The sequence below is a fragment of the Salvelinus sp. IW2-2015 genome, linkage group LG7 (genome assembly GCF_002910315.2).
Source record: "Salvelinus sp. IW2-2015 linkage group LG7, ASM291031v2, whole genome shotgun sequence".
NCBI lineage: Eukaryota > Metazoa > Chordata > Actinopteri > Salmoniformes > Salmonidae > Salvelinus > Salvelinus sp. IW2-2015.
Genome location: NC_036847.1, coordinates 28267797 through 28295492, shown reverse-complemented (window position 1 = coordinate 28295492; position 27696 = coordinate 28267797). Strand labels below are relative to the sequence as shown.

The following is a 27696-nucleotide window of genomic DNA, read 5'->3' as shown; positions in this document are numbered from 1 at the left end:
CATGTTGAGGCTTTGGGGCCAGCTATGCCTGATTCTTAATGACGGTTGGAGGGGGAGGGAAGTGTTTGATTGTTGGAGTAAGATATGTCCACTTGTCCAGCTGCCTATAATTGTCTGACAGATTCCTAGCCTGGCATACAAATGATTTTGCTACGTGTCACTGTTTCAAACAATAGTTCAGTGCCGTGTTTGGCCTCGTTTAAGCGGCTACCAGATTGTCTTCCTCATCTCTTTTCCAGAGGAAGGCCCTACTTCTAAAAGGAACAGATTGTCTGTCTTATTTTTGGAGCAGCTTTTTTTTCTCCTGAAACCACGAGCTAGCTGTATAGTATTGTAGTCCCTGGCAAGATCCATGACCCAATTTACTGTGGGCTGAGAAGAGGAAGACTGAGCAGGGAGGAATGAGTAGCTAATGTGAGCTGAGAAGAGGAAGACTGAGCAGGGAGGAATGAGTAGCTAAATGTAAGGCTGAGAAGAGGAAGACGAGCAGGGAGGAATGAGTAGCTAATGTGAGCTGAGAAGAGGAAGACCGAGCAGGGAGGAATGAGTAGCTAATGTGGGCTGAGAAGAGGAAAGACCGAGCAGGGAGAATGAGTAGCTAATGTGAGCTGAGAAGAGGAAGACGAGCAGGGAGGAATGAGTAGCTAATGTGAGCTGAGAAGAGGAAGACTGAGCAGGGAGGAATGAGTAGCTAATGTGAGCTGAGGAAGAGGAAGTCCGAGCAGGGAGGAATGAGTAGCTAATGTGAGGCTGAGAAGAGGAAGACTGAGCAGGGAGGAATGAGTAGCTAATGTGAGCTGAGAAGAGGAAGACTGAGCAGGGAGGAATGAGTAGCTAATGTGAGCTGAGAAGAGGAAGTCCGAGCAGGGAGGAATGAGTAGCTAATGTGAGCTGAGAAGAGGAAGACTGAGCAGGGAGGAATGAGTAGCTAATGTGAGCTGAGAAGAGGAAGACTGAGCAGGGAGGAATGAGTAGCTAATGTGGTCTGAGAAGAGGAAGACTGAGCAGGGAGGAATGAGTAGCTAATGTGAGCTGAGAAGAGGAAGACCGAGCAGGGAGGAATGAGTAGCTAATGTGAGCTGAGAAGAGGAAGACTGAGCAGGGAGGAATGAGTAGCTAATGTGAGCTGAGAAAGAGGAAGTCCGAGCAGGAGGAATGAGTAGCTAATGTGAGCTGAGAAGAGGAAGACTGAGCAGGGAGAATGAGTAGCTAATGTGAGCTGAGAAGAGGAAGACTGAGCAGGGAGGAATGAGTAAGCTAATGTGAAGCTGAGAAGAGGAAGACCGAGCAGGGAGGAATGAGTAGCTAATGTGAGCTGAGAAGAGGAAGACCGAGCAGGGAGGAATGAGTAGTGGTGGGAAACGTACTCAAACGTCATACTTGAGTAAAAGATAACTTTTAAAAGAAAATGACTCAAGTGAAAGTCACCCAGTAAACTACTACTTGAGTAAAAGTCAAAGTATTTTGTTTTAAATATACTTAACTTCTACAGGATCGTGATTAGGTAGGTGGGTAGGTAACGAACATTTCCCAGGACATAGACAAATGTGATATGGGCAGAAAGCTTAAATTCTTGTGAATCCAATTGCCCTGTCAAATTAAAGTAGCTATTACAGTGAAATAATACTATGCTATTGTTTGAGGAGAGTGCACAGTTACTTGAAAATGTATTAATAAACCAATTAGGCACATTTGGGCAGTCTTAATACAACATTTTCAACAGAAATCCAATGGTTTATTGAATCAGTCGAAAACTTTGCACATACACTGCTGCAATCTAGTGGCCAAAATCTAATTTGCGCCTAGATTCCTATGTCATATATTGGCATTTCTCTTGCATTTCAAAGATGGAACAAAAACAAAGCAAAAAAACACTTTMTTTTGTATTATCCTTTACTAGACCTAATGTGTTATATTCTCCTACATTCATTTCACATTTCCACAAACTTCAAAGTGTTTCCTTTCAAACGGTATCAAGAATATGCATATCCTTGCTTCAGGCGTTGAGCTACAGGCAGTTCCTTTTGGGTATGTCATTTTAGGCCAAAATTGAAAAAAAGGATCCGATCCTTTTAAGTATCAAAAGTAAATGGAATTGGTAAAATGTACTTAAGTATCAAAAGTCAAAGTATTAATTTCAAATTCCTTATTATGTAAACCAGACAGCACAAGTGCTTGTTTTTAAATTTACGGATAGCCAGGGGCACACTACAACACTAATGTAGCTAATGTGTGCTGAGAAGAGGAAGACCCAGAAGGGAGGAATGAGTAGCTAATGTGAGCTGAGAAGAGGAAGACCGAGCAGGGAGGAATGAGTAGCTAATGTGTGCTGAGAAGAGGAAGACCGAGCAGGGAGGAATAAGTAGCTAATGTGAGCTGAGCTCAATAGGCTCTCTTCTTTTCTCTCTCCCCCGGTCGGCCTCTGCTCTTTTGAAAGGCTTAATAAGCACAGTCAGACACTTGGGGTCATAGTGATCACTTCTTGTCTTTTACTCCTATAAAATATCCTGTATAAAGAACGTCTTGTAAGCTTGTACTGTTCATGTGAGTAGTTTTTAGACAGTCAAAGTTAAGTGAGTGATTGGCTTGAGGGTTTGAGTCCCTGATCAACGCTCCGTTTTTTTTTATTTTTAATAACTTGTAATTAGGTTGGCAAATTAGCTCTGACGCATTAGCCCACTGTGCAGAAATAGAAAGGACAATATTTCACTGTCAACTCTGAGCTCTGGATATGGTACAGACTACTTGTATGGCTCAACATTGAGATAGTCATACCCCTCACACTGTCGTGTCAACTTGAACAGAATTGTGGTGGTTCAAATGTTTATTTTTTATATTTCCATTTTTTTCCACAGTTCCAACTTGGTTTAGCTCAGCTTTGTTTTGTTGGCCTCAGTAAGGCTGTCCCTCTCCATCAGACAAGAGCAGAAAATGATTTCAGTTCAGGTCCCTCCTCCTCCCTCCTCCCTAGGGTCCCTCCTTCCCTCAGACAGACGCTGTAGCGTCCCCATATGTAAGCAGAACAGGTATAAGCACACATTCATTCCCATGTCCATCTAATACCTAACCAGCAATAAGTAAAGCTGAACTGTGTTAGTACGCCACTGACAGAATAAGGGAATATGAAAAGTATTATGTATGTGACGTGTATCATAAGGGTAACGTGCAATGTGTGTAATGTACAATGTGTATTTTGTATACATCAGTACCGGTGTCTGAGACAATTTTCCCTTTGGGACATTAAAATGAATCCTATCCTATCCCTCTCTGCAGGTGTAATGAGGTGTCTGGTCATGGACAGATAATGGATGTGGAGACAACAACACCGTACTCTGACTTCATCAACTGTGATCGTACAGGCCGCAGGAACGCAGTACCTGACATACAGGGACAGGGGGCAGCAGCCAGCACCAGTGAATTAACCAAAGACATGGAAGGGCTGGACCTTAAGGTGGCGGGTGAGTATGTGTGTGTATATCGATAGATAGATATAGCCAGGTGTCTGTGTTCTACATCTTCATTCACTTAGTCAGCATTACCTCCTGCTTCTCTCCAAAGCCATCTCCATTCTGTGGGCACTTGCTTTGTTTTTAATGGACCATGTTTCCCGTGTCTTTCAGAAGGAGACTCTGGTGCATCACCAGCCCCTGAGGGTGAAGGCTTGACCAGCCAAGAGGCCCAGGGAGGCGAGGGCCCATCCTAAACATCCTCACAGGAGAGGAGAGCGGGACACGGAGAAGGGACAGAATAAGACAGAGAGAGGATCTCCTGAATGTCCTGCCTGACTAGACCCTACCCCTCTACTAACTCAACAGTGATGACATCTCTCACTGTGTAGCTCTGATGGAGCTTTGCTGGTCCAGCTGCAAGTAGGACTACATCTGATCTTGGCCTAGAGGTGCTGCTGGGCTACGGTGGTAAAGGAAATGTTCTCATATCACTATGAGAATGTACCAAACTTTGGATCTATGTCTCTATGTCTTTGGCTCTATGTCTCTCCAGATGTACTGAACACTATCCTTTCTTAGAATGAAATGTTGTTGTTCCAAACCTAACATGGAACTATCATCAAAAACGAGCTACGCAGAATCTATAATCATGTTTGCCACTTCTTTTGTGTACGTTTGTGACCCAGTTTATTATTTTACCTTTTTTTGTTTTACAATAATAATTGTAGTATCATATTTATTTCAAATGGTTCTCTGATACCTTTTGTAATAGTAATTTCTTTTCTGTAATAAAATGTTTATGTATCTTCTGTTACGGTATGTGCATACTTTTGCTGTTGGCACAACTGTAATCTTATCTTCAGAATACCATTGCTACCTGAGGCACTCCTGGAGTCTTTCATTTCCTTCAGTGAAGGTACTTTCAGTGGTCAGAATACTGCTAGTGGGATTTATTTAGTTCAAGTAGATGTGCAGTTTTCTATAGATTTTTTGAAAAACTGACGTTAGCCAAGACGTGCCCATTCAAAGACACCCATCGCTGATGGAAGTTGAATATTTGTAGTTATCAATATTTCCTAATGCAGTTTAGTGTACATAGGAAGCCAATTTACAGCATATAGGACAGCGCCCTTGCACTTCCATGTTGTATTTTTTTGATAAAGGAGAAGAAGTGGGATGTTTGAGTGAAGTGGTACTCATGAGCAAGCTCTATGTTCCTGGGTCCAGTGTGTGCTTTTCCAGTAAGATATGCTGCTGCTCCGTAAGAGCTGCCACTCAAGTAGTTTTACATTTGAACTAAACTGTCCATAGTGAGGTAAGGTCCATATTGCAGTTGATTTTGATACTCCTTCAATAATGACAATTTTAAGATGCAAAAGCGTTTTTATTGTAGATGTTGCTCGTATTTTAACGTCATTGTCCTCAATGGAAGAAATGTATTAAATGGAACGGCTTTTCAATTAGTAAAATGCAAAAAATAGAAAATTACAAAATGTTTCACTCTAAATCTATCTCAGAGAAAAACATCTTACAGAAGTTATTCTAAAAACGGTAAGACCACTTCAGTAGGCTTTACTCTCCACCAAGTGAGAACAGTACAGCAGTAGATAGAGTACGCCACCTAGTGCTCACAACTAGGACTACAACATTACATTTTTGATCATTTTTGGTATAGAGCTGGTTTACCTGAAGCATTCCCAATTTATTTTAAAATGTGGGGTAAGAACTCTATTTCCACCAAAGGAAATGYAAGTTGTTGGCATGACGATTCAAATAGTCTATAGGACCTATCTTACTTGGCAAAGTGGTTGGTGCCTGGGTTGTTGTTGCAGCTCTGATCAGTACTTAATTTAAAAGCCAGTGTTCTCCACCATTCCATAGGCTTCGTACAACTTGTTAACAAGATCCTTCTTCTCCTTCTCAGGCAAGAAGCTGGAGTTAGCGGAGTTTATGTTCTGAAAAACGAGGTGAGTGAGAGACTTATTAAACCATCAAGGGAGAGTATACTGTAGTATTTAATGGTATTATCAACAGACTCATAGTATTTCATAGCCTGGTCCTGGATCTGTTTGTGCGGTCTTCCCAACTCCTTTGGTCATTAATTGTCATGTTAACAACCATAGGAGTTAGCTCTCAGCATAAACAGATCTGGGACCAGGCTAAATATTTAATGGTATTGAGCTGCCAAGCCAAATAGGAAGAGTTGAAATGTGTTTTCTTACCAGTCTCTTGAATTCCTCCTCGGTGAAGCCCATGTACTTCTGGGCAGTGCTGTAGTCTAAGTGCAGGGTGGAGTTGAAAATCAAAGGGTCGTCTGTGTTCAGGGAGTAGTTGGCCTTATCCTTTCTGAAGCTACACACACGTCATTCAGAGGGGATAAGTAAACTCAGACAAAAATTAAACGGTTAAAAAAAAGGTTTTGCTTCCAAAAGCCTGTTACAATCTTTATGGTATTGGGTTGTTGAAACTTTATCAGAAGAAGTATCATTCATAGAATGTGATGAGTAGTGAAAGATGGCTTACGTGATGACAGGATGCTTGGTGAAGTCTGGATCACAGGCTCCAGTCAGTTTGCTGGATATGGGACACACCTGAAAATCACACAGCATTCCTTCCTTACAGAACAGTAGCCTTGTCTGCCAGGATTCTAGGCTGTAGTCGGACACATGGCTAGTGAAGGAGACTAGTTCTTGGTTGCCTCCCAATAAAYTCTCCTTCCTCCTGAAGTGTGCACATGTTCACAACTCCCCACAAGTTTAAAATAATTGTATTGGTATTGGCTATGGGGATTTTCCATATACAGTGCATTCGGAAAAGTATTCAGACCTCGATTTTTTCCACATTTTGTTACTTTACAGCCTTATTCTAAAATAGATTAAATTAATTTGTTCCTCAATCTACACACACTACTCTATAATGACAAAGTGGAAATACCTTGGAAAGGCACACACCTGTCAGAGCAAAAACCAATGAGTGTCATAGACAGCTGCTTGACAACACCTTTTACAAGAAACTCAGAAGTGACCCCACTTCCCAATTTCAGAATACTATCTTTACTGTCCTAGATGGGTATTTGGGTTGTGGTCAGATAACCAAAAAAGAACATGACTTTTTGGCTATTCAACACCCTAAAATTACCACTTTMTATACTTTGCCGAAATTACACAAGAATGTTACAAAACCTCCAGGGCGCCCTATTGTAGCGGGCATTGATGCAGTAACGGCCCCTCKATCTACYTTTGTTKACTTTTTTATTAGACCACTCGCAGAACAGCTCCCCTTCTTTKTAAAGGACACCAGCAGTATGATCTCTATCATAGAATCTCTTGATCCTCTCCCTGAGAACACCTTGTTAGTTACTTTTGATGTTGAGTCGTTATACACAAATATCCCACACGAGGGCGGTATTGAAGCTATGGAACATTTTCTTCTGCAACGTGACCCTAATAAACTACCTTCCAGTGAATGCGTTAACATTGGCTGAAATAGTACTCACACACAACTATTTCATGTTTCTAAATGATTTCTTTATTCAGACGAAGGGTACTGCTATGGGATCCCCCATGGCTCCTAACTATGCTCATTTGTATGTGGGTTACATGGARAAACAGTCYATTTTCAATCCTCTCAAMAATGTTTTCTTGCCTAACATCATTRTTTGGAAACGGTATATTGATGATATTTTTGTTCTATRGAGGGGTGATGCAAAACAGCTCCAGGCATTCCATACTTTTCTTAACTCCTGTTCTGAGCATCTGAGATTTACTATGCAATCTGATACACGTCAAATCAGTTTTCTTGATCTTCTGAGCTTGTGTGAAAATAATGTTCTATACACTGATCTTTACAGGAAACCTACTGATCGTAACAGTTTGTTGAGGGCTGACAGTTGTCACCCACTTCCCTTGAAAAATAGTTTGCCCTACAGCCAATTGTCGAATCAAAAGAATTTGCAAAAAACAATCAGATTTCCACAGAAATATGGCTGAGACGCAAAGAAAGTTCAAGGAGAGGGGGTACAAAAATGATCAGATTAATATTGCCATTGAGAAAATTCAAAATAAAACGAGACATGACCTTTTTCAAGGGCAGTCTCGCAAAAAGACGCATTCTTGCATTCTAACTACCCGCTATTCAAAGCGCTCTGAACAAATTAAGGGAATCTTTCACAAACATTGGCACATTCTAAAATCCGATGATAGTCTCGGTAATGTGTTTTCGGACCTTCCCTTGGTCATATTTTCGCGGGGCAGAAATCTCAGAGACCAATTGGTACCCTCTGATTTAGCACCCCAAGATATTCCTGAACAACGTCTATTTGCGCCCCTATTGGATGGAAATTACAAGTGTAATGGCTGTGCTCAATGCAATGGCACTTATAAATGCAGATCCTTCAAACACCCACAAACAGGGAAATCGATCCCAATCAAAGGTGTTATTACGTACTCCACTAAGGCAGTTATTTATCTTATAACTTGTCCTTGTGGTAAAAATTATGCGGGTAAAACAAAGCGCAAATTAAAAGTACGTATCTCAGAGCATCGTAGCACCATTAGGTGCAAAAACTTGACTTACCCAGTTGCGGTTCACTTTTTGGAGGCAGGCCACTAGATTTAGTCTGCGTTATATTGGCATCGAACATGTCAGGGGGTGACCTTGATAATTTATTGTTAATACGAGAGGCTGCCTGGATCTTTAACTTAAAGACCCTTGCTCCCTTCGGTCTCAACGTAGACTTTGATCTGAAGCCATTCTTGTGACTTTGCCATTGTAATTGTTTGTAAGCTTGTGTAGTCTAAAATGAATCTATGATCGTATGCTATCCATTTGTTTTTTTGTATGCTGCTCTTTGTATGCCATTTTAATATTTGAGAATTAACCAATGATATTAGGCCACTCTTGGCCATGATTACAGACACCTGTGTGTCTTTTGACACTATATAAACGAGTCATCCCGCAGTTTTTGCGATTATACCCTGATGAAGACAGCTTGGCTGTCGAAACGTTGGTAATTAGATTTTTGCATCTGAGCTCCTAGAGTGTGAGGCTCTCCTTTATTTTTAAGAGCAAAAACCAAGCCATGAGGTCGAAGGAATTGTCCATAGAGCTCTGAGACAGGATTGTGTCAAGGCACAGATTTGGGGAAGGGTACCAAAAAAATTCTGCAGCATTGAAGGTCCACAAGAAMACAGTGGCCTCCGTCATTCTTAAATGGAAGAAGTTTGGAACCACCAARACTCYCTCTAGAGCTGGCCGCACGGCCAAACTGAGCAGTCGGGAGAGAAGGGCCTTGGTCAGGGAGGTGACCAAGACCATGGTCACTCTGACAGAACTCTAGAGTTCCTCTGTGGAAATGGGAGAACCTTCCAGAATGACAACCATCTCTGCAGCACTCCACCAATCAGGCCTTTATGGTAGAGTGGCCAGACTGAAGCTACTCCTCAGTAAAAGGCACATGACAGCCCGTTTGGAGTTTGCCAAAAGGCACCTAAAGGACTCCCAGACCATGAGAAACAAGATTCTCTGTTCTGATGAAACCAAGATTGAACTGTTTGGCCTGAATGCCAAGCGTCACATCTGAAGGAAACCTGGCACCATCCCTACGGTGAAGCATGGTGGTGGCAGCATCATGCTGTGGGGATGTTTTTAAGCAGCAGGGACTGGGAGACTAGTCCAGATCGAGGGAAATATGAACGGAGTAAAGTACAGAGAGATCCTTGATGAAAACCTGCTCAGGACCTCAGACTGGGGCGATGGTTCACCTTCCAACAGGACAATGACCCTAAGCACACAGTTAAGACAACACAGGAGTGGCTTCGGGACAAGTCTCTGAATGTCCTTGAGTTGCCCAGCCAGAGGCCGGACTTGAACCCGATCGAACATCTCTGGAGAGACATGAAAATAGCTGTGCAGCGACGTTCCCCATCCAACCTGATCGCTTGAGRGGATCTGCAGAGAAGAATGGGATTAACTCCCCAAATACAAGTCTGCCAAGCTTGTAGCATCATACCCAAGAAGGTGTAATCGCTGCCAAAAGTGCTTCAACAATGTACTGAGTAAAGATGGTCTGAATACTTATGTAAATAAATATTCATTTTTTTTATATATATATAAATTTGCAACAATTTCTAAAAACCTGTTTAATCCATTTTAGAATAAGGCTGTAACGTTATGAAAAGTGAAAAAGTAAAGCGGTCTGAATACTTTCCGAATGCACTGTACCAGTCATTTTACTTTCAAATCCATGTAGTAAAGTAAACTAGTAGACCCTTTGTGAGAAAGGAGCTATTAATTGAGACAACACTTGTGTAATGTCTCTTCATGACCACCAGAGGTCATTGCACTAGCTGCCTTCATGGTAGGAAAAGGCTATAAGTCCACAACCTGATGCCCAAACCGATATTTTATTTCATAAAAGTATTAAAATKATGTTAAGGTTAGGGTCGGGGTTAAGGATTTGGTTAGGGTTAACGTAAAGGTCAGTTTTTAGGTTTTTGCTAGTCGGTTTAAGCGTCAGCTGTGTAGCCTCTCCATTCATGGTAGGATCTATTTACTGTGTTTTACGAGGTATGCTCATACATCATGTAATATTCTGTGTGTACGAAGTCTAATGTTACTTTACATTACAGGTGAAATATAAATGTGTACGTTCTTACCTCAAAATGCATATTCTGCTCCAGGAGTTGTTTGTACAGCACTTGGTCCTCCAGTATGTTGTAGCCATGTCCTATTCTCTCTGCTTTCAGGACCTCCACAGCCTGAAGAAGTCATGAGATATGGGTCATCAAGCAGTTTTGTAAAAATCCTCACGAACAGAACTACTGGCTATTCCTGGCAACATGTCTTTGGTTGCATAGTTGCCTGACATTTTAGAAATATGGCTTCCATAGAAAGTCATTCACATAGGCTAATGAAGGATTCCAGGGTGACGTGATATTGGATAGTGATGAACAGACTAGTGCGCTCTGTGTACTCAGTTGTTTTACTTGTTTCTATCTGACATACAAACCGTATTTACGTTCTTATAAAAGGGGAGATATGTTTTCACAACGCAGTGTCACTTATAACATGATAACAGTTCAGTGAGACGTTATGACGTACAGTACCAGGCAAAAGTTTGGACACACCTACTCATTCAAGTGTTTCTTTATTTGTACTATTTTCACCATTTGTAGAATAATAGTGAAGACATCAATACTATGGAATCATTTAGTAACTGAAAGTGTACAACAAAAAATGTTTTAGATTCTTCAAAGTAGCCACCCTTTGCCTTGATGACAGCTTTGCATACTCTTGGCATTCGCTCAACCAGCTTCACCTGGAATGCTTTCCCAACAGTCTTGAAGGAGTTCCCACATATGCTGAGCACTTGTTGGCTGCTTTTCCTTCACTCTGCGGTCCAACTCATCCCAAACCATCTCATTTGGATTGAGGTTGGGTTATTGTGGAGGCCTGGTCATCTGATGCAGCACTCACTCTCTCTTTCTTGGTCAAATAGCCCTTACACTGGAGGTGTGTTTTTGGTCATTGTCCTGTTGAACAACAAAGGATAGTCCCACTAATCGCAAATCAGATGGGATGGCGTATTGCTTGTTAACATGCTGGTTAAGTGTACCTTGAATTATAAATAAATCAGTGTCACTAGCAAAGCACCATCACACTTCCTCTTCCATGCTTCACGGTGGGAACCACACATGCAGAGATTATCTGTTCACCTACTCTGCGTCTTACAAAGACACGGCGGTTGGAACCAAAAATCTCACATTTGGACTCATCAGACCAAAAGGCAGTTCTCCACCGGTCTAATGTCCATTGCTTGTGTTTCTTGGCCCAAGCAAGTCTCTTCTTATTGGTGTCCTTTAGTAGYGGTTTCTTTGCAGCAATTCGACCATGAAGTCACGCAGTCTCCTCTGAACAGTTGATGTTGAGATGTCTCTTACTTTAACTCTGAAGCATTTATTTGGGCTCCAATCTGAGGTGCAGTCAATTGCAGATTTCTGAGGCTGGTAACTAATGAACTTATGCTCTGCAGCAGAGGTAACTGGGTCTTCCTTTCCTGTAGCGGTCATCATGAGCCATTTTCATCATAGCGCTTTATGGTTTCTGCAACTGCACTTGAAGACACTTTCAAAGTTCTTAATTTTTCGCATTGACTGACCTTCATGTCTTAAAGTAATGATGGACTGTTGTTTCTCTTTGCTTATTTGAGCTGTTCTTGCCATAATATGGACTTGGACTTTTACCAAATAGGGCAGTCTTCTGTAAACCACCCCTACCATGTCACAACACAACTGATTGGCTCAAACGCATTAAGAAGGAAAGAAATCCCACAAATCAACTTTTAACAAGGCACACGTGTTAATTGAAATGCATTCCAGGTGACTACCTAATGAAGCTGGTTGAGAGAATGACAAGTGTGTGCAAAGCTGTCATCAAGTTAMAGGGTGGCTACTTTGAAGAATCTCAAATATAAAATATATTTTGATTTGTTTTAACACGTTTTGTTTACATGAGTCCATGTGTTATTTCATAGTTTTGATGTTTTCACTGTAGAATAATAATGTAGAAAATAGTAAAAATAAAGTAACCCTTGAATGAGTAGATGTGTCCAAACYTTTGACTGGTACTGTAGGTGTTGCTGTTGTGTGTTGAAGTAGAGGAAGTCTTCGGTCAAGTTGAACTGTCATAGAAATATTTAATGGTCCCCAAAGGCTGTACAGGAAAGGGAAGCTCACCTCTTTCACCACAGAGGCAGGGCCTACCTCTCCAGCATGGACTGTTCTGTGGACCCCRCATCTCTCTGCTTCCTGTCAACAAGGTCACTCACATCAACGCCAAGTTAACATGAGAAACATCTGGCTTTGACAGTTAGTCCCAACTGAAATACCTTCCATTGTCTTGAAACTGTCATTATACATGGATGAACATAGTCATAACATGATTCCAAGAGCTCATGCTTCGGTAAAGAGAATGYGTTATTTTTTGCCAAAGGCTAGATTGGTAAGAATTGCATCTCACCAACATTTGAGAAATGTCAGGTCTGCTTTTGACAAAACCCAGCTTAGAATTTAAGACCTCTGAATCTAGAGCTTGTACAGTCATAACTGTCTGTATTAGTATCAGCGTGGCACTCTACTAAGAGCATGTTCATTCTCCGACTCCTAGTGTTTGGAACTGGACTTCGTCACACTAATGATTTAAACAGATGTTAACATGTCCACATTTATCACTTCAGCCGCTGGTTGACCTTACCACAGTGTTCCCAGATGTTATCCTGGGGGGAATGATTGAATGGCTGTGTGTTTAATTCAGGAACCACCAGAGATAGAACAAACTACGCAGTTGAAACACTTAAGTGTTTAAGTGCATACTTTGGTGCATACTTTGGACAACTTGYCTAAATTTGGTCATGAACACAGTGAATAGTTTCACTGATTCAGTTAGTTCTTGAGAGTTCTGTTGCAAGAAATTGCAGACCTCTCCAAATGTTTGTCTAAAGCGACCATCAGGTCTCCATTTATGGGTATATGTATAGTTAGAGTTAAAAATCAAAGTTTATTTTTCCGTCAATACAACAGGTGTAGACCTTACAGTGAAATGCTTACTACAGGCTCTAACCAATTGTGCGAAAGAAAAAGGTGTGTGTGTGTGTAGGTAAGTAAAGAAATAAAACAGTAAAATACATTTTGAAAATAACAGTAGCAAGGCTATATAAAGACACCGGTTAGCTAGGCTTATTGAGGTAGTATGTACATGTGGGTATGGTTAAAGTGACTATGCATATATGATGAACAGAGTGTAGAAGTAGCATAAAAGAGGGGGTGGGACACAATGCAGATAGCCCGGTTAGCCAATGTGTGGGAGATGGTTGGTCGGGCCAATTGAGGTAGTATGTACATGAATGTATAGTTAAAGTGACTATGCATATAAGATAACAGAGAGTAGCAGCAGCGTAAAAGAGGGGTTGGGGGGGGCACACAATGCAAATAGTCCGGGTAACCATATGGTTACCTGTTCAGGATTCTTATGGCTTGGGGTAAAATGTTGAGAAGCCTTTTTGTCCTAGACTTGGCACTCCGGTCAGCTTGCCATGCTGTAGTAGAGAGAACAGTCTATGACTGGGGTGGCTGGGGTCTTTGAAATTTTCAGGGCCTTCCTCTGACACCGCTGGTGTAGAGGTCCTGGTGGCAGGCAGCTTTGCCCCAGTGATGTACTGGTCGTACGCCTACCTCTCTGAAGTGCCTTGCGGTCGAGGCTGAGCAATTGGTACCAGGCAGTGATGCAACCGGTCAGGATGCTCTTGATGTTGCAGCTGTCGACCTTTTGAGGATCTCAGGACCCATGCCAAATTTTTAGTTTCCTAAGGGGGAATAGGCTTTGTCGTGCCTCTTCACGACTGTCTTGGTTGTTTGGACCATTCTAGTTTGTTGGTGATGTGGACACCAAGGAATTTGAAGCTCTCACCTGCTCCTACAGCCCCGTCGATGAGAAATGGGGATGTGCATTCATCTCCTTAGTCTTGGTTATGTTGAGGAGAGAGGTTGTTATACTGGACCACCCGGCCAGGTCTCTGACCTCCTCCTATAGTTGTTCGCTGTTGTCGGTGATCAGGCCTACCATGTTGTGTCGTCAGGCAAATTACTGATATGTGTTTGGAGTCGTGCCTGGCCATGCAGTCGTGGGTGAACAGGGAGTACTGGAGGGGACTGAGCGCACCCTTGGGGAGCTCAAGTGTTGAGGATCAGCGTGGCAAATGTGTTGCTACCTACCCTCACCACTGGGGGGGCCGTCAGGATGTCCAGGATCACGTTGCAGAGGGAGGTGTTTTAGTCCAGGTTCTTTAGCTTAGTGATGAGCTTTGAAGGGTAAATGTGTTTGAACGCTGGAGCTGTAGTCAATGAATAGCATTCTCAATGGTGTTCCTTTTGTCCAGGTGGGAAAGGGCAGTGTGGGAGTGCAATAGAGATTGCATCATCTGTGGATCTGTTTTGGGGCGTTATGCAAATTTGGAGTGGGTCTAGGGTTTTGGGTATATGGTGTTGATGTGAGCCATGACAGCTTTTCAAAGCACTTCATGGACTACGGAACGTGAGTGTACGGGTCTGTAGTCATTTAGGCAGGTTGCTTTGTGTTTTGGGCAGGGATACTATGGTGGTCTGCTTGAAGCATGTTGTTGTATTTACAGATAATCAGGGACATGTTGAAAATGTCAGTAAGACACCTGCCAGTTGGTCAGTACATGCCGGAGCACACGTCCTGGTAATCACTCTGGCCCTGCAGCCTTGTGAATGTTGACCTGTTTAAAGGTCTTACTCCGTCGTCTATGGAGAGCATGATACACACAGTCGTGCGGAACAGCTTATGCTCTCATGCATGTCTCAGTGTTGCTTGCCTCGAAGCGAGCATAGAAGTGATTTAGTCGTCTGGTAGGCTCGTGGTCACTGGGCAGCTCGGGCTGTGCTTCCCTTTGTAGTTGTAATAGTTTGCAAGCCCTGCCACATCCGACGAGTGTGGGAGCCAGTGTAGTATGATTCAATCTTAGCCTGTATTGCACTTTGCCTGTTTGATGGTCGTCGCAGGGCATAGGGATTTCTTGTAAGCTTCCGGGTTAGAGTCCCGCCCTTGAAAGCGCGTCTCTACCCTTTTAGCTCAGTGCGAATGATGCCTGTAATCCATGGCTTCTGGTTGGGGTATGTACGTAAGTCACTGTGGGGGGGGACGTTCTCAATGCACTTATTGATAAAGCGGACTGACTGATTGTGGTGTATTCCTCAAGTGCCATCGGAAGAATCCGGAACATGTTCCGAGTCTGTGATAGAAAACAGTCCTGCAGTTTTGCATCTGCTTCATCTGACATTTTTTTATAGACGAGTCACTGGTGTTCCTGTTTTTAATTTGTGCTTGTAAGCAGGAATCAGGAGGATAGAGTTGTGGTCGGATTTACCAAATGGAGGCGAGGTAGAGCTTTCTAACGCTAGTAGTGTGGAGTAAGGTAGATAATAGAAATTTAATTCCACGCCTCTAGAGTTACACATTTATAATGATATGGTGTAAATTATTGGCTAGTTATAAAACAAATCAACCAATTGTAGGCCTTTTAAGGTCTGAGGTTCTGCAATAGGCCTAATAAAGATTGGTTGTACTTTAACTCTGTTATCTGACAACGGGTAGCCAACAGTGTCAAATGTGATTATTTATTTTCATAGTGTCACATTTTAAATTCTTGTGCAAGTTGGAGGGTGATCTGCCACATTTTTAAGCAATAAAAATTTGCATGGTATGCTGCATGACAGCTTTCAGTAGGAAAGTGGTTAACCTCATATCCTGCTGAGGCTACCTATTGTCTTGTATTGGGGCCATGAACCATGCATGTATGGAAGAGTTGCCTACAGCACATACAGAATGAATTGGACACGAGGGTTCAAAGTTGGGCAGTGGTAAGTTACCTCATAGGCCATCCTGTGTCCTGGGTAGGCCTCACAGTTGAGTGACTCATCTCCTGCCAGATCAATAGCCACCACTCCATCCTTCTTGTACTTCTTACACAACTCCACCACGTCCATGGACCAGTCTGCGCAACGCAACAACACATTTATTACAGGACAGCAGCAACCCAGTGAGGTCAAAGACCCAGAGACAGGTCGTTTTAAAATGCAGGATGTTTGATTTGTGTGGATGTTTGTGAAATGTTTTCATGCTAGATCTATGACCTAAAGGTTATCTGAATATCTGCTGCTACGAATGAGAGACATTGTGAATCATGTCAAGCATCTCCGTGAAAGCTAGTGGAAAGCAATGGTTGTAAAGGTSAAATTGTTCAGTTCCAAACATAATGTTAACAAAAGCAGAACAAAAAACAAAATACTGACAACAGAAAACTGTTCACTGGAATGTTTGCCTAAAATAGCCACTTGTATTTTGATTAATGTAATAACAAAAACAGATACTATGCTCTGTGAAGTCAGAAAGTTACATACAACCAAATTACTTTACTGCTGGCTCTATTCTGGACTGTAACATAGGAGATTTGGCTTGCAATTTTTAATTCAGTGATACATTACACAAATGAGCCTCTCTTTACTGTCTGCATTAGGGTCAGCAAATGGTGACATTAGCTAAGGAGAAAACTCAATAAGCACAGCATCACACCATCCTCACATATAGATCAACATCATTGAGTGGGGATGGAATGAAACAAGACATAGTCAGACGATGCCCAAAACAGGAAGTATAGCCAGTATTTTTGACTGGGAGATGTTTGGCCTACAACTTAGTGTGATGAGGATCACAGACAGAGGACTACAGACAGGAAAACAGACAGAGGCAGACAATAAGGAGGGCCAGACAGACAGGACAGGACCGTGAGGGCATTACTTGGCATGTGGCGCATGCAGCATAGAATGGACCTGGCTATGATGTTGAATGCCTTCTCTCCCTCGGCCAGACCCTGGTTCACCAAGCAAACGACCTCATCTGGGCTCAAGTCACCTCTGGGGAAGAGAGTGAAATCAACACACAGAGAACTCTTCAATACGTTGTGATGTCACATTTTCTTATCTCTAAGAACAGATACCTACATGAACAATACAAGACTACTATATGGACATGCACAATACAGTTCTTTGAGTTACTTGTGCTCTCCGATTGCAAAGTGACATCAATCACATAAAAGGTACGCTTTTCTGTCAGCTACTTTACCGGCTCAGAAACATATAGTATCATCCACGTACTCTTTTTGGTTCCATGGAATGGGTTCTACGTCAGTGTTAGCCAGAAAGTGTGGACTGTATCTGACTTCAACGTAGATCACCCCCTCTTTGGCTTTGTCCTCCACAAACTCATAGGCTATCCTCTTGATCGCCTCTCTGTCGCCACTGGAAAGGTCACAGAAAATCAGAGGAAGCCCAAGAGAAACAAATAAATATTTACTCAACTATGGCAGATAATGAATAGTATTAGTCACCAGCAAAGGCCCTACATTTGCTTTAGATTTCATCACATTATGCTCATCCAGTTACAAATGAAGATGTTGGGAGAAGCTATATTTCAATTTACGACACATAAAATACAGGAAACGTTCTAGGAACAGCCCATTGTTCTTTGCGTCTCTTCCCTCTTGGCTTACAGGTTTAGTAACAGGGTATTACAGGTTTAGTAACAGGGTATTACAGGGTTAGTAACAGGGTATTACAGGGTTAGTAACAGGGTATTACAGGGTTAGTACTGGGTATTACATGGTAGAAGTGTTTCTCTGAATGGCAGGAGGGTAATCTGATGGTAAATCCTCAGCACGCCACGCCAGGAGGACTATTACTGTCACAGAGAGAGCCAAGTGGCTGAACCAATGCTCCCTGTGACCCCTGACCTGAACTTGACTGGCACTGAGCCCTTCACTGCTACTGCTAATATGACTAACTGTCAGCAGGAGAATATGACTATCATTATCCCTGTATGATAAGGAAGGTAAAGGACATAAGATCAGCCTGTGTACAGTATTTGAGGGATGACATAGGGCAGGGGCCACCAATTACATTAAGCCGCGGGCCAATTCTTTTTTGAGTGGATGGTCCTGGGGCCGKAACATAATTCAAAATCATTTGTAGACCTACACTGCAAATTGACCGCAAGAAGCCCAAACATATATAGTATTTTACATATTTCCTAAATTAAAATAACTTTGAGCTGATTTCCTGGGGATTTTACAGCCATTTATGTCCAACAACAAAAATCATTATTTATATATATTTTTTTACTAATTTGGCTTGAGTTCCACCTATTGGGAAACCTGACATAGGGAATGATAGAATATTATAGTCATTTGTAATTTTCATTTGATTTTGAGTACATATCATTCTGTTTTATAGTACACATTTCTGTAAAAGTCCCCGTGAAGCAATGGGTATTTTGGTTGGAGGGGTGGGAAATGTCTGCAAACTCAGTGGAACAGATATATCTAGCATCATTTCCCTTTCTATTGCTTTTTGACTTAACCAAGTTTCTGTTTCACATCACGATTGGAAAAAAGACCAGCATTTACACTAGAGGTGAATGGCTGTTTCTAACATGCCTGGTCTGAATGCTTGTTGTCCCGCCCCCTGACCTCCCTCTGTGCCGGTCTATCCGCCAACACACACAACAATTCTGCATGAGCCAAACACAGCTAGCAAGTTCCCCATGTTGTTGTCGTGTAGGGGGGAAGCACCAGATGCAACAAAACAGCTTTTCAAGGGAAGGCCTTGCTAAAGAATGCTTCATTCAGCATAACTGCCAGCTGGCAGCTTCCCTGGCTGCTATTATAAACCATCATTGGGTCTTTTCATACTTGTTGTGGGCAGTGGTGTAAAGTACTTAATTAAAAATACTTTAAAGTGTTGTAGTAATTCGTTTTTGTACATTACTTCCTATTTATACTTTTACTCCCCTACATTCCTAATGAAAATWATGTGCTTTTTACTCCATACATTTTCCCTGACACGTAGAAATACTTGTTACATTTCGAATGCTTAGCAGGATAGGAAAATGGTCCAATTCACGTACTTATCAAGAGAACATCTCTGGTCATCCCTACTGCTTCTGATCTGGCGGACTCACTCGAGCGTGCCTCTGGCTATCCGTACATTAAAATAAGAAAATCGTGCCGTCTGGTTTGCTTAAAATAAGGAATGTGAAAATTTATACTTTTTGCTTTTGATTCTTAAGTATGTTTTGGCGATTACATTTACTTTTGATACTTAAGTATATTTAAAACCACATACTTTTAGTCAAGTAGTATTTTACTTGGTGACTTTCACTTATACTTGAGTAATTTTCTATTATGGTATCTTTACTTTTACTCAAGTATGACAATTGGGTACTTTTTCCACTACTGGTTGTGTGAAGTTACTGGTTAGTCTGGTATGGAGCTGAACCATCACAGAAAATGTTGTCTTTTAATACATTGTTTAGTTTCAGCAGTGGGTGAGATTTRAGTTTAGATTTTACTATGATTGTTGCTTTTTTCAAAAGTACCATCTTGGGGTCAAAATGTGAAATATGTTGATAGCTTTGGGGTTAAATATAAGCTAGTATTGTAATGGGAACGATATCTATAACGACCAATTAGACTCTGTAAATTCAGTTGGTTGCCACAGACACACCTGCCTGCATCATGACCTGCTCCTGCATTACATCCACTCAGTAACCAGGAAGAAGACCAATCAAGAATGGTCTTAAGTGTTCTTTACAAGCTTGTTGATTGTATTGCTGGCAACACCAATTAATCGCCGTCATACCAGTACATAGACTCTCGACTTCCAACACCATGTAACTGTCGGTAACAGAAATGTTTGTGTTTGCCAATTTTAACCGCACACTTGTTGTTTGTGTACATGGATTTTAGAATGTCGTATGTTTTTCCCCCAACACCACTTTCCATCAATTTGTATTGCAGACCCTCATGCCAAATTGAGTCAAAATATTTTTTGAAATCAACAAAGCATGAGAAGACTTTGCCTTTGTTTTGGTTTGTTTGTCAATTAGGGTGTGCAGGGTGAATACGTGGTCTGTCGTACCGTAATTTGGTAAAAAGCCAATATAACATTTGCTCAGTACACTGTTTTCACTGAGGAAATGTCTGCTGTTAATGATAAGGCAGAGGATTTTCCCAAGGTTGCTGTTGACGCATATCCCACGGTAGTTATTGGGGTTAAATTTGTCTCCACTTTTGTGGATTGGGGAAGATGCTAGAGCTAAGGATGATGTTAAAGAGTTTAAGTATAGCCAATTGGAATTTGTGGTCTGTATATTTTATAATTTCATTGAGGATACCACCAACACCACAGGCCTTTTCGGGATGGAGGGTTTGTATTTTGTCCTGTAGTTCATTCAATGTAATTGGAGAATCCAGTGGGTTATGGTAGTTTTTAATAGTTGATTCTAAGATTTGTATTTGATCATGTATATGTTTTTGCTGTTCTTTGTTATAGGGCCAAAAAGATTGGAGAAGTGGTTTACCCATACATCTCCGTTTTGGATAGATAACTCTGTGTTTGTTTAGTGTTTTCCAATTTTCCCAGAAGTGGTTAGTCTATCGATTCTTCAATTACATTGAGCTGATTTCTGACCTGCTGTTCCTTCTTTTTCCATAGTGTATTTCTTTATTGTTTTAGTGATTCACCATAGTGAAGGTGTAAGCTCAGGTTCTGGGTCTTTATGTTTTTGGTTGGACAGGTTTCTCAATTTCTTTCTTATGTTTTTGCATTCTTCATCAAACCATTTGTCATTGTTGTTAATTTTCTTTTCTGTTTGAAATGTTTAGATTTGATAGGGAAGCTGAGAGGTCAAATATACTATTTAGGTTTTCTACTGCCAAGTTTACACCTTCACTATTACAGTGCAATGTTTTGGGATTGAAGGGATTGAATTTGTTGTTGCCTAATTTTTTTTGGTAGCTTGCCACACTACTTTCCTTCCATCTATAGCATTTCTTAATATTATTCAGTTCCTTTGGCTTTGATGCCTCATGATTGACCATGGCTCTGTTCAAGTAGACTGTGATTTTGCTGTGTTCTGATAGGTGTGTCAGTAGGCTGACTGAACGCTCTGAGAGACTCTGGGTTGAGGTCAGTGATAAAGTATTCTACAGTATTACTGCCAAGAGATGAGCTATAGGTGTTCCTACCGTAGGAGTCCCCTCGAAGCATATCATTGAGTACGTACATACCCAGTATGCGACAGAGCTGCAGGAATTGTGACCTGTTTTTGTTGGTTATGTTGTCGTAGTTAGGGGTGCATATGGGGGACGGACTGTTGTAATCTCCATGTAGGTGATTGTCCCTGTGGTGATGGTATCCGGTTCTTGTCCAGTTCTGGCATTTAGGTCGCCACAGACTAGTACATGTCCCTGGGCCTGGAAATGATTGATTTCCCCCTCCAGGATGGAGAAGCTGTCTTCATTAAAGCATGGGGATTCTAGTGAGGGGGTATATGTAGCACACAGGAGGACATTTTTCTCTGTTGAGATTCCTTGTAAAATGTTCCTGTTTTGATTAATTTAATAGAGTGAGTTACTGTAGGTCTGCTCTATACCAAATTAGCATACCCCCTAAGTCCCTTACCTTTTTCACACCTGGTAGTTTGGTGGATGGGACTACCAGCTCTCTGTAACCTAGAGGGCAACCAGTGGGTCCATCTCCTCTATACCCTGTGTGTGTCTCTCTCTACCCTGAGTGTGTCTCTCTCTCTCTTGAGACCCTCCTATMCTGTAACACAACCAGTATGAAGTAAACTAACCCTGACACTCATTTATTAAGGTATTTGTCAAACTCTCACTCTTGAGTTTGACGTCCCTAGCTTGTTCCCAGATCTGTTTTTGCTGTTTTACCAATTCCTATGGTCATTGTTATGCTATTGGCACAAATAGATCTAGGTCCATGAAAACCCCTCTCTGTGATAATGATAAGAAAACCCCTTCCAGCATCGGGAAACACCCTTCCAGCACTGTTAGCTGATGTGGGCTAGTTGATCTGGACATTTCTGACAAGGTATGCAATGACTAACATGACAAGAGGAACTGGTGATGCACTACCCAATTTCAAAATTCTACTATTACAACTTTCAAGAGTGAGTTGAAAGCAGGACAGAGTTCCTTTAAAAAGGTGGTTCACAGTTTGGGAACCACTGTGCTAAATTACTAAAATGTAAATGAAACCAAAAAGCTCAGGTGGTTAGTACAGTAGTCAGCATCTATTTATCTCATATCTATCTTTATGTTCAGGGTACTTACGCAATGACGTGCATGTACTCTGCGAACTTGCCGAGGAACTCTGTGAGCGTGGCAGGCTGGTGCACCACACAGATGTGTGTCATCTCCTTCACTGTGCATGCAGGCAGGGTAATCCCACGTCGCCTGGGACAGACAGAGGACTTTAAAAGTACAATCAGCAATATTTCGCTACAGCTGTTCAAYGTTCATTTCTCTAGGTTGAAAATGAAAGGAGACCAGGCATTTGCCATTAGGGCCCCTAGACTTTGGAATGGTCTGCCAGATTTAGTGCCTCTTTTTAAATCTCTGCTGAAGACACTTTTATAAAGATGCTTTTAATATATGATTTCAATGTATTATTTTTATTAAATGTATTTTTAAAATTCTCCTTCCTACTATCTTTGTTTGTTTCTTAGTACTTGTAATTGATTACTTTATGTGTATCACTATGTTACTTGTATTGAAAAGCGCTATACAAATAAAAATATTATTATTATTATTTCAATTAATTATATTAAGGACTTAAAGACATTTGCTAGTTCAAAAAGAGCACCATAACTATACCTTCATGTTCCAAACAAACACTGAAAGAACATCGTATGTCACTTGAACCTAACAGCCTTTTTGTGAAGGGTAATTGGCCATTCATGATTCAAGAGAACTGGCAAAACCAATTTAACACATTATTTAGCTATAAGAAAAATGCTAAGAACTCAACAGGTTTATGAACTTACTCGGCAACGTCTAGGATCGTCTCCACTCGGATAGCGCCATCAAGATGCACATGCAGCTCAATCTGAAGATAAAAATATGWCAAAATAATTATAATAAAAAACAGAATGTACTTTAATACGCAGTACGCATGACTGGGCACCGAACATAGTGCAGTCAGTAAAAAGGCCAGTGATGCCAAAGAAGGTTCAAAGAAGAGCAACTGAGTGCTAATGCGCCTTTTTATAGCCACGAGTTACACTGACAGATGAAAGTGCTAAATCTTGTCAGCTCCACTATTACTCCGAGTGCCCTCACCTCCTCCCTGTAGGCTGTCTCGTCATTATTGGTGATCAAGCCCACTACTGTTGTGTTGTCTGCAAACTTGATGATTGAGTTGGAGGTTTGCATGGCCACGCAGTCGTGGGTGAACAGGGAGTACAGGAGAGGGCTGAGCACACACCCTTGTGGGGCCCCAGTGTTGAGGGTCAGTGAAGTGGAGATGTTGTTTCCTACCTTCACCACCTGGGGGCGGCCCGTCAGAAAGTCCAGGACCCAGTTGCACAGGGAGGGGTTGAGACTCAGGACCTCCAGCCTGATGATGAGCTTGGAGGGTACTATGGTGTTGAATGCTGAGCTGTAGTCAATGAACAGAATTCTTACATAGGTATTATTTTTGTCCAGATGGGATAGGGCAGTGTGCAGTGCATTGGCGATTGCGTCATCTGTAGACCTGTTGGGTCGGTATGCAAACTGAAGTGGGTCTAGGGTGGCCGGTAAGGTGGCGGTGATATGATCCTTGACTAGACTCTCAAAGCACTTCATGATGACAGAAGTGAGTGCTACGGGGTGGTAGTCATTTAGTTCAGTTATCTTTGCCTTCTTGGGTACAGGAACAACGGTAGCCATCTTGAAGCATGTGGGGACAACAAAATGGGATAGGGAGCGATTAAATATGTCCGTAAACACACCAGCCAGCTGGTCTGTGCATGCTCTGAGGACGCAGCTAGGGATGCCGTCTGGGCCAGCAGCCTTGCAAGGGTTAACATGTTTTACTCACGTTAGCCACTGAGAAGGAGAGGGGGGGAGGGGGCGTAAACTTTGTTGGCGAGCCGCGACGGTGGCACTATTATCCTCAAAGCGAGCAAAGAAGGTGTTTAGTTTGTCTGGAAGCGTGACTTCGGTATCCGTGATGTGGCTGGCTGTTTTTGTTTTTGTAATTTCCTGTAGAACATGCCACATACATCTCGTGTCTGAGCCGTTGAATTGCGACTCCACCTTGTCCCTGTACCGGCATTTCGCTTGTTTGATTGCCTTGGAGGGAATAACTACACTGTTTATATTCAGCCATATCGCCAGACTTCTTTCCATGGTTAAATGCGGTGGATCGTGCTTTCAGTTTTTCCACGAATGCCGCCATCCATCCACGGTTTCTGGTTAGGGTAGGTTTTAATAGTCACAGTGGTTACGTCATCTCCAATGCACTTGTTTATGAACGTACTCACCGAGTCAGTGTATAGATCAATGTCATTCTGAGGCTGACTGGAACATATTCCAGTCCGCGTGATCAGTCCAGCGTTGAATGCTTTTCGTCACTGGTACATCCTGCTTGAGTTTCTGCCTATAAGCCGGCACGAGCAAGATGGCGTCGTGGTCGGATTTGCCGAAGGGAGGGCGGGGGAGGGCTTTGTATGCATCGCGGAAGTTAGAGTAGCAGTGGTTGAGAGTATTAGCCCTACTTGTCGTGCAATCAATATGCTGATAAAATTTAGGTAACATTGATCTCAAATTTGCTTTGTTAAAATCCCCAGCTACAATAAATGAAGCCTCCGGGTATATAGTTTCCAGTTTACATAGAGTCAAGTGAAGTTCCTTGAAGGCCATCTTGGTGTTCGCTTGAGGGGTAGGTAGAATGGCCGGCATTTGATTGTAAGGAATGSTAGGTCAGGTGAGCAGAAGGACTTGAGTTCCTGTGTGTTGTTATGAACGCACCGTGAGTTGTTAATCATAAAGCATACACCCCCGCCCTTCCTCTTCCCAGAGAGGTGTTTATCTCTGTCGGTGCGATGCATGGAGAAGCCCGGTGACTGGACCAATTCCGACAACATATCCCGAGAGAGCCATGTTTCCGTGAAACAGAGAATGTTAAAGTCTCTGATGTCTCTCTGGAAGGCAACCCTTGCTTAATTTACGTATACCTTGTTGTCAAGAGACTGGACATTGGCGAGTAGTATACTCGGGAGCGTTGAGCAATGTGACCGTTTACGAAGTCTGCCCAGAAGACCACTCCGTCTGCCCCTTCTGCATCGCCGTTGTTTTCGGTCAGCTGCTGGGATTAGATCCATTGTCCTGGGTGGTGGTCTGAAGAGAGAATCTGCTTCGGGAAAGTCGTATTCCTGGTCGTAATGTTGGTAAGTTGACGTTGCTCTTATATCCAATAGTTCTTCCCGGCTGTATGTAATAAGACTTAAGATTTCCTGGGGTAACAATGTAAGAAATAATACATAAAAAAACGAAGTATGCATAGTTTCCTAGGAACGCGAAGCGAGGCGACCATCTTTGTCGGCGCATCTCATCTCAATTTACTGTCCACAATCAACTATGTGAACGTACAGTATAGACTGACCCTGTGTTATGTTTTTCTAGCACAACCTAATGGACATACGCGTACAATCTTTGGCACAGAATTGGTCTACTGTATCAACCTGCATGCTACCTTGCAACTGGTAGCATTCAGGTTGAATCTTAACTCCACTATCAGCCAGAAGGCGAGGTCAGTACAGGTGCATCAAAGCAGGGACCGAGAGACTGAAAAACAGCTTCTATCTCAAGGCCATCAGACTGTTAAACAGCCACCACTAACATTTAGTGGCCGCTGCCAACATACTGACTCAACTCCAGCCACTTTAATAATGGGAATTGATGGAAATTATGTAAAAATGTATCACTAGCCACTTTAAACAATGCACTTAATATAATGTTTACATACCCTACATTACTCATCTCATATGTATATGTATATACTGTACTGTATATCATCTACTGCATCTTGCCATCTTTATGTAAATAATGTATCACTAGCCACTTTAAACTATGCACTTTTATGTTTACATACCCTACATTACTCATCTCATATTGTATAGACTGTACACTATACCATCTACTGCATCTTGCCTATGCCGTTCTGTACCATCACTCATTCATATATCTTTATGTACATATTCTTTATCCCTTTACACTTGTGTGTATAAGGTAGTAGTTGTGGAATTGTTAGGTTAGATTACTTGTTGGTTATTACTGCATTGTCGGAACTAGAAGCACAAGCATTTCGCTACACTCGCATTAACATCTGCTAACCATGTGAATGTGACAAATAAAATTGATTTGATTTAACTGTTTGAACACAACAACTATTTCTCACTAGATGTCACCTTWCGGAATTTAAGGAAACACTCAGTTCCTGTGAAACATTTAGTTCCTTAGGAAAAAAGTAGAGCCTGTCTAAACACTCCATACATTCAGTAGCTATACTAAATTCAAATTTAGAGACCTGAGGTAGGCTACATAGTGTTCTACACACCCGAGTWAAACTACATCAAAGTACACTGAACTGCCTTTAAGAACTTACAGCAGCAGCTGTAATCTTGTCTCACAAAACCATTAGCTTTTGTGTTAGGTTTCACTAAGTCAATACACATGTTTTATTCAATTTCCAGCACATTACACATTATCCACCCACACACTCACTCATCATCTGTCTGCAATTCTTGGCAGAATGATGCAGTCATTTTCCCCCCACGTGTACTCAGCTTCCTCTGCCTTACAGAGTGCCTATAATGCATCGCTATGGTTCTTTGTCGACAACCACGTTGTACACTGACTCTGAAAACATGTCAAGGGTGTAGGTCTCACATGACTTACTGCATCTCTATTCAGTCCACTTTGGAATAACAATGGATATGTACACTACCGTTCAAAAGTTTGGGGCCACTTAGAAATGTCCTTGTTGTTGAAAGAAAAGCCATTTTTTTTGTCCATTAATAACATCAAATTGATTAAAAATACAGTGTAGACATTATTAATGTTGTAAATGACTATTGTAGCTGGAAACAACTGATGTTTTATGGAATATCTACATAGGCGTACAGAGGCTCATTATCAGCAACCATCACTCCTGTGTTCCAAWGGCACGTTGTGTTAGCTAATCCAAGTTTACCATTTTAAAAGGCTAATTGATCATTAGAAAACCCTTTTGCAATTATGTTAGCACAGTTGAAACTATTGTTCTAATTAAATAAGCAATAAAACTGGACTTCTTCAGACTAGTTGAGTATCTGGAGCATCAGCATTTGTGGGTTCGATTACAGGCTAAAAATGGCCAGAAACAGAAACAGTTTCTACTGAAATGCCTATTCTTGTTCTGAGAAATGAAAGGCTATTCCATGCAAGAAATTTCCAAGAAACTGAAGATCTCGTACAATGCTGTGTACAACTCCCTTCACAGAACAGAGTAAACTGGCTCTAACCAGAATAGAAAGAGTGGGAGGCCCCGGTGAACAACTGAGCGAGAGGACAAGTACATTAGAGTGTCTAGTTTGAGAAACAGACACCGCACCTGCCTCTTTGTTTGACATCATGGGAAAATCAAAAGAAATCAGCCAAGACCTCAGAAAAAAATAATTGTAGACCTCCACAAGTCTGGTTCATCCTTGGGAGCAATTTCCAAACACCTGAAGGTACCACGTTCATCTGTACAAGCAATAGTACGCAAGTATAAACACCATGGGACCACGC

General features: G+C 41.8%; 2 protein-coding genes across 3 annotated transcripts in view; one reads left to right on the top strand and one right to left on the bottom strand.

The window, feature by feature from the left end:
* Positions 1 to 4258, top strand: part of LOC111966765 (cAMP-dependent protein kinase inhibitor gamma-like) — a 34410-nt gene extending 30152 nt beyond the window's left edge. For both annotated transcript variants that reach the window (XM_023991680.2, XM_023991682.2), the window contains exons 2-3: positions 3274 to 3458; positions 3621 to 4258. In XM_023991680.2, the coding sequence (XP_023847448.1) occupies positions 3305 to 3458; positions 3621 to 3703 (237 nt within the window). In that variant the 5' untranslated portion in view covers positions 3274 to 3304 and the 3' untranslated portion in view covers positions 3704 to 4258. The remainder of the gene's footprint in view (positions 1 to 3273; positions 3459 to 3620) is intronic.
* Positions 4259 to 4812: 554 nt separating this feature from the next.
* The window catches only part of LOC111966764 (adenosine deaminase), a 34152-nt gene continuing 11268 nt past the window's right edge, over positions 4813 to 27696 (bottom strand). The window contains exons 2-11 of the mRNA XM_023991679.1: positions 22926 to 22987; positions 22213 to 22335; positions 17180 to 17323; positions 16824 to 16939; positions 15896 to 16020; positions 12185 to 12256; positions 10106 to 10207; positions 5973 to 6040; positions 5672 to 5801; positions 4813 to 5404 (exon numbers count right to left, since the gene is read on the bottom strand). Of these exons, the coding sequence (XP_023847447.1) occupies positions 5300 to 5404; positions 5672 to 5801; positions 5973 to 6040; positions 10106 to 10207; positions 12185 to 12256; positions 15896 to 16020; positions 16824 to 16939; positions 17180 to 17323; positions 22213 to 22335; positions 22926 to 22987 (1047 nt within the window). The 3' untranslated portion in view covers positions 4813 to 5299. The remainder of the gene's footprint in view (positions 5405 to 5671; positions 5802 to 5972; positions 6041 to 10105; positions 10208 to 12184; positions 12257 to 15895; positions 16021 to 16823; positions 16940 to 17179; positions 17324 to 22212; positions 22336 to 22925; positions 22988 to 27696) is intronic.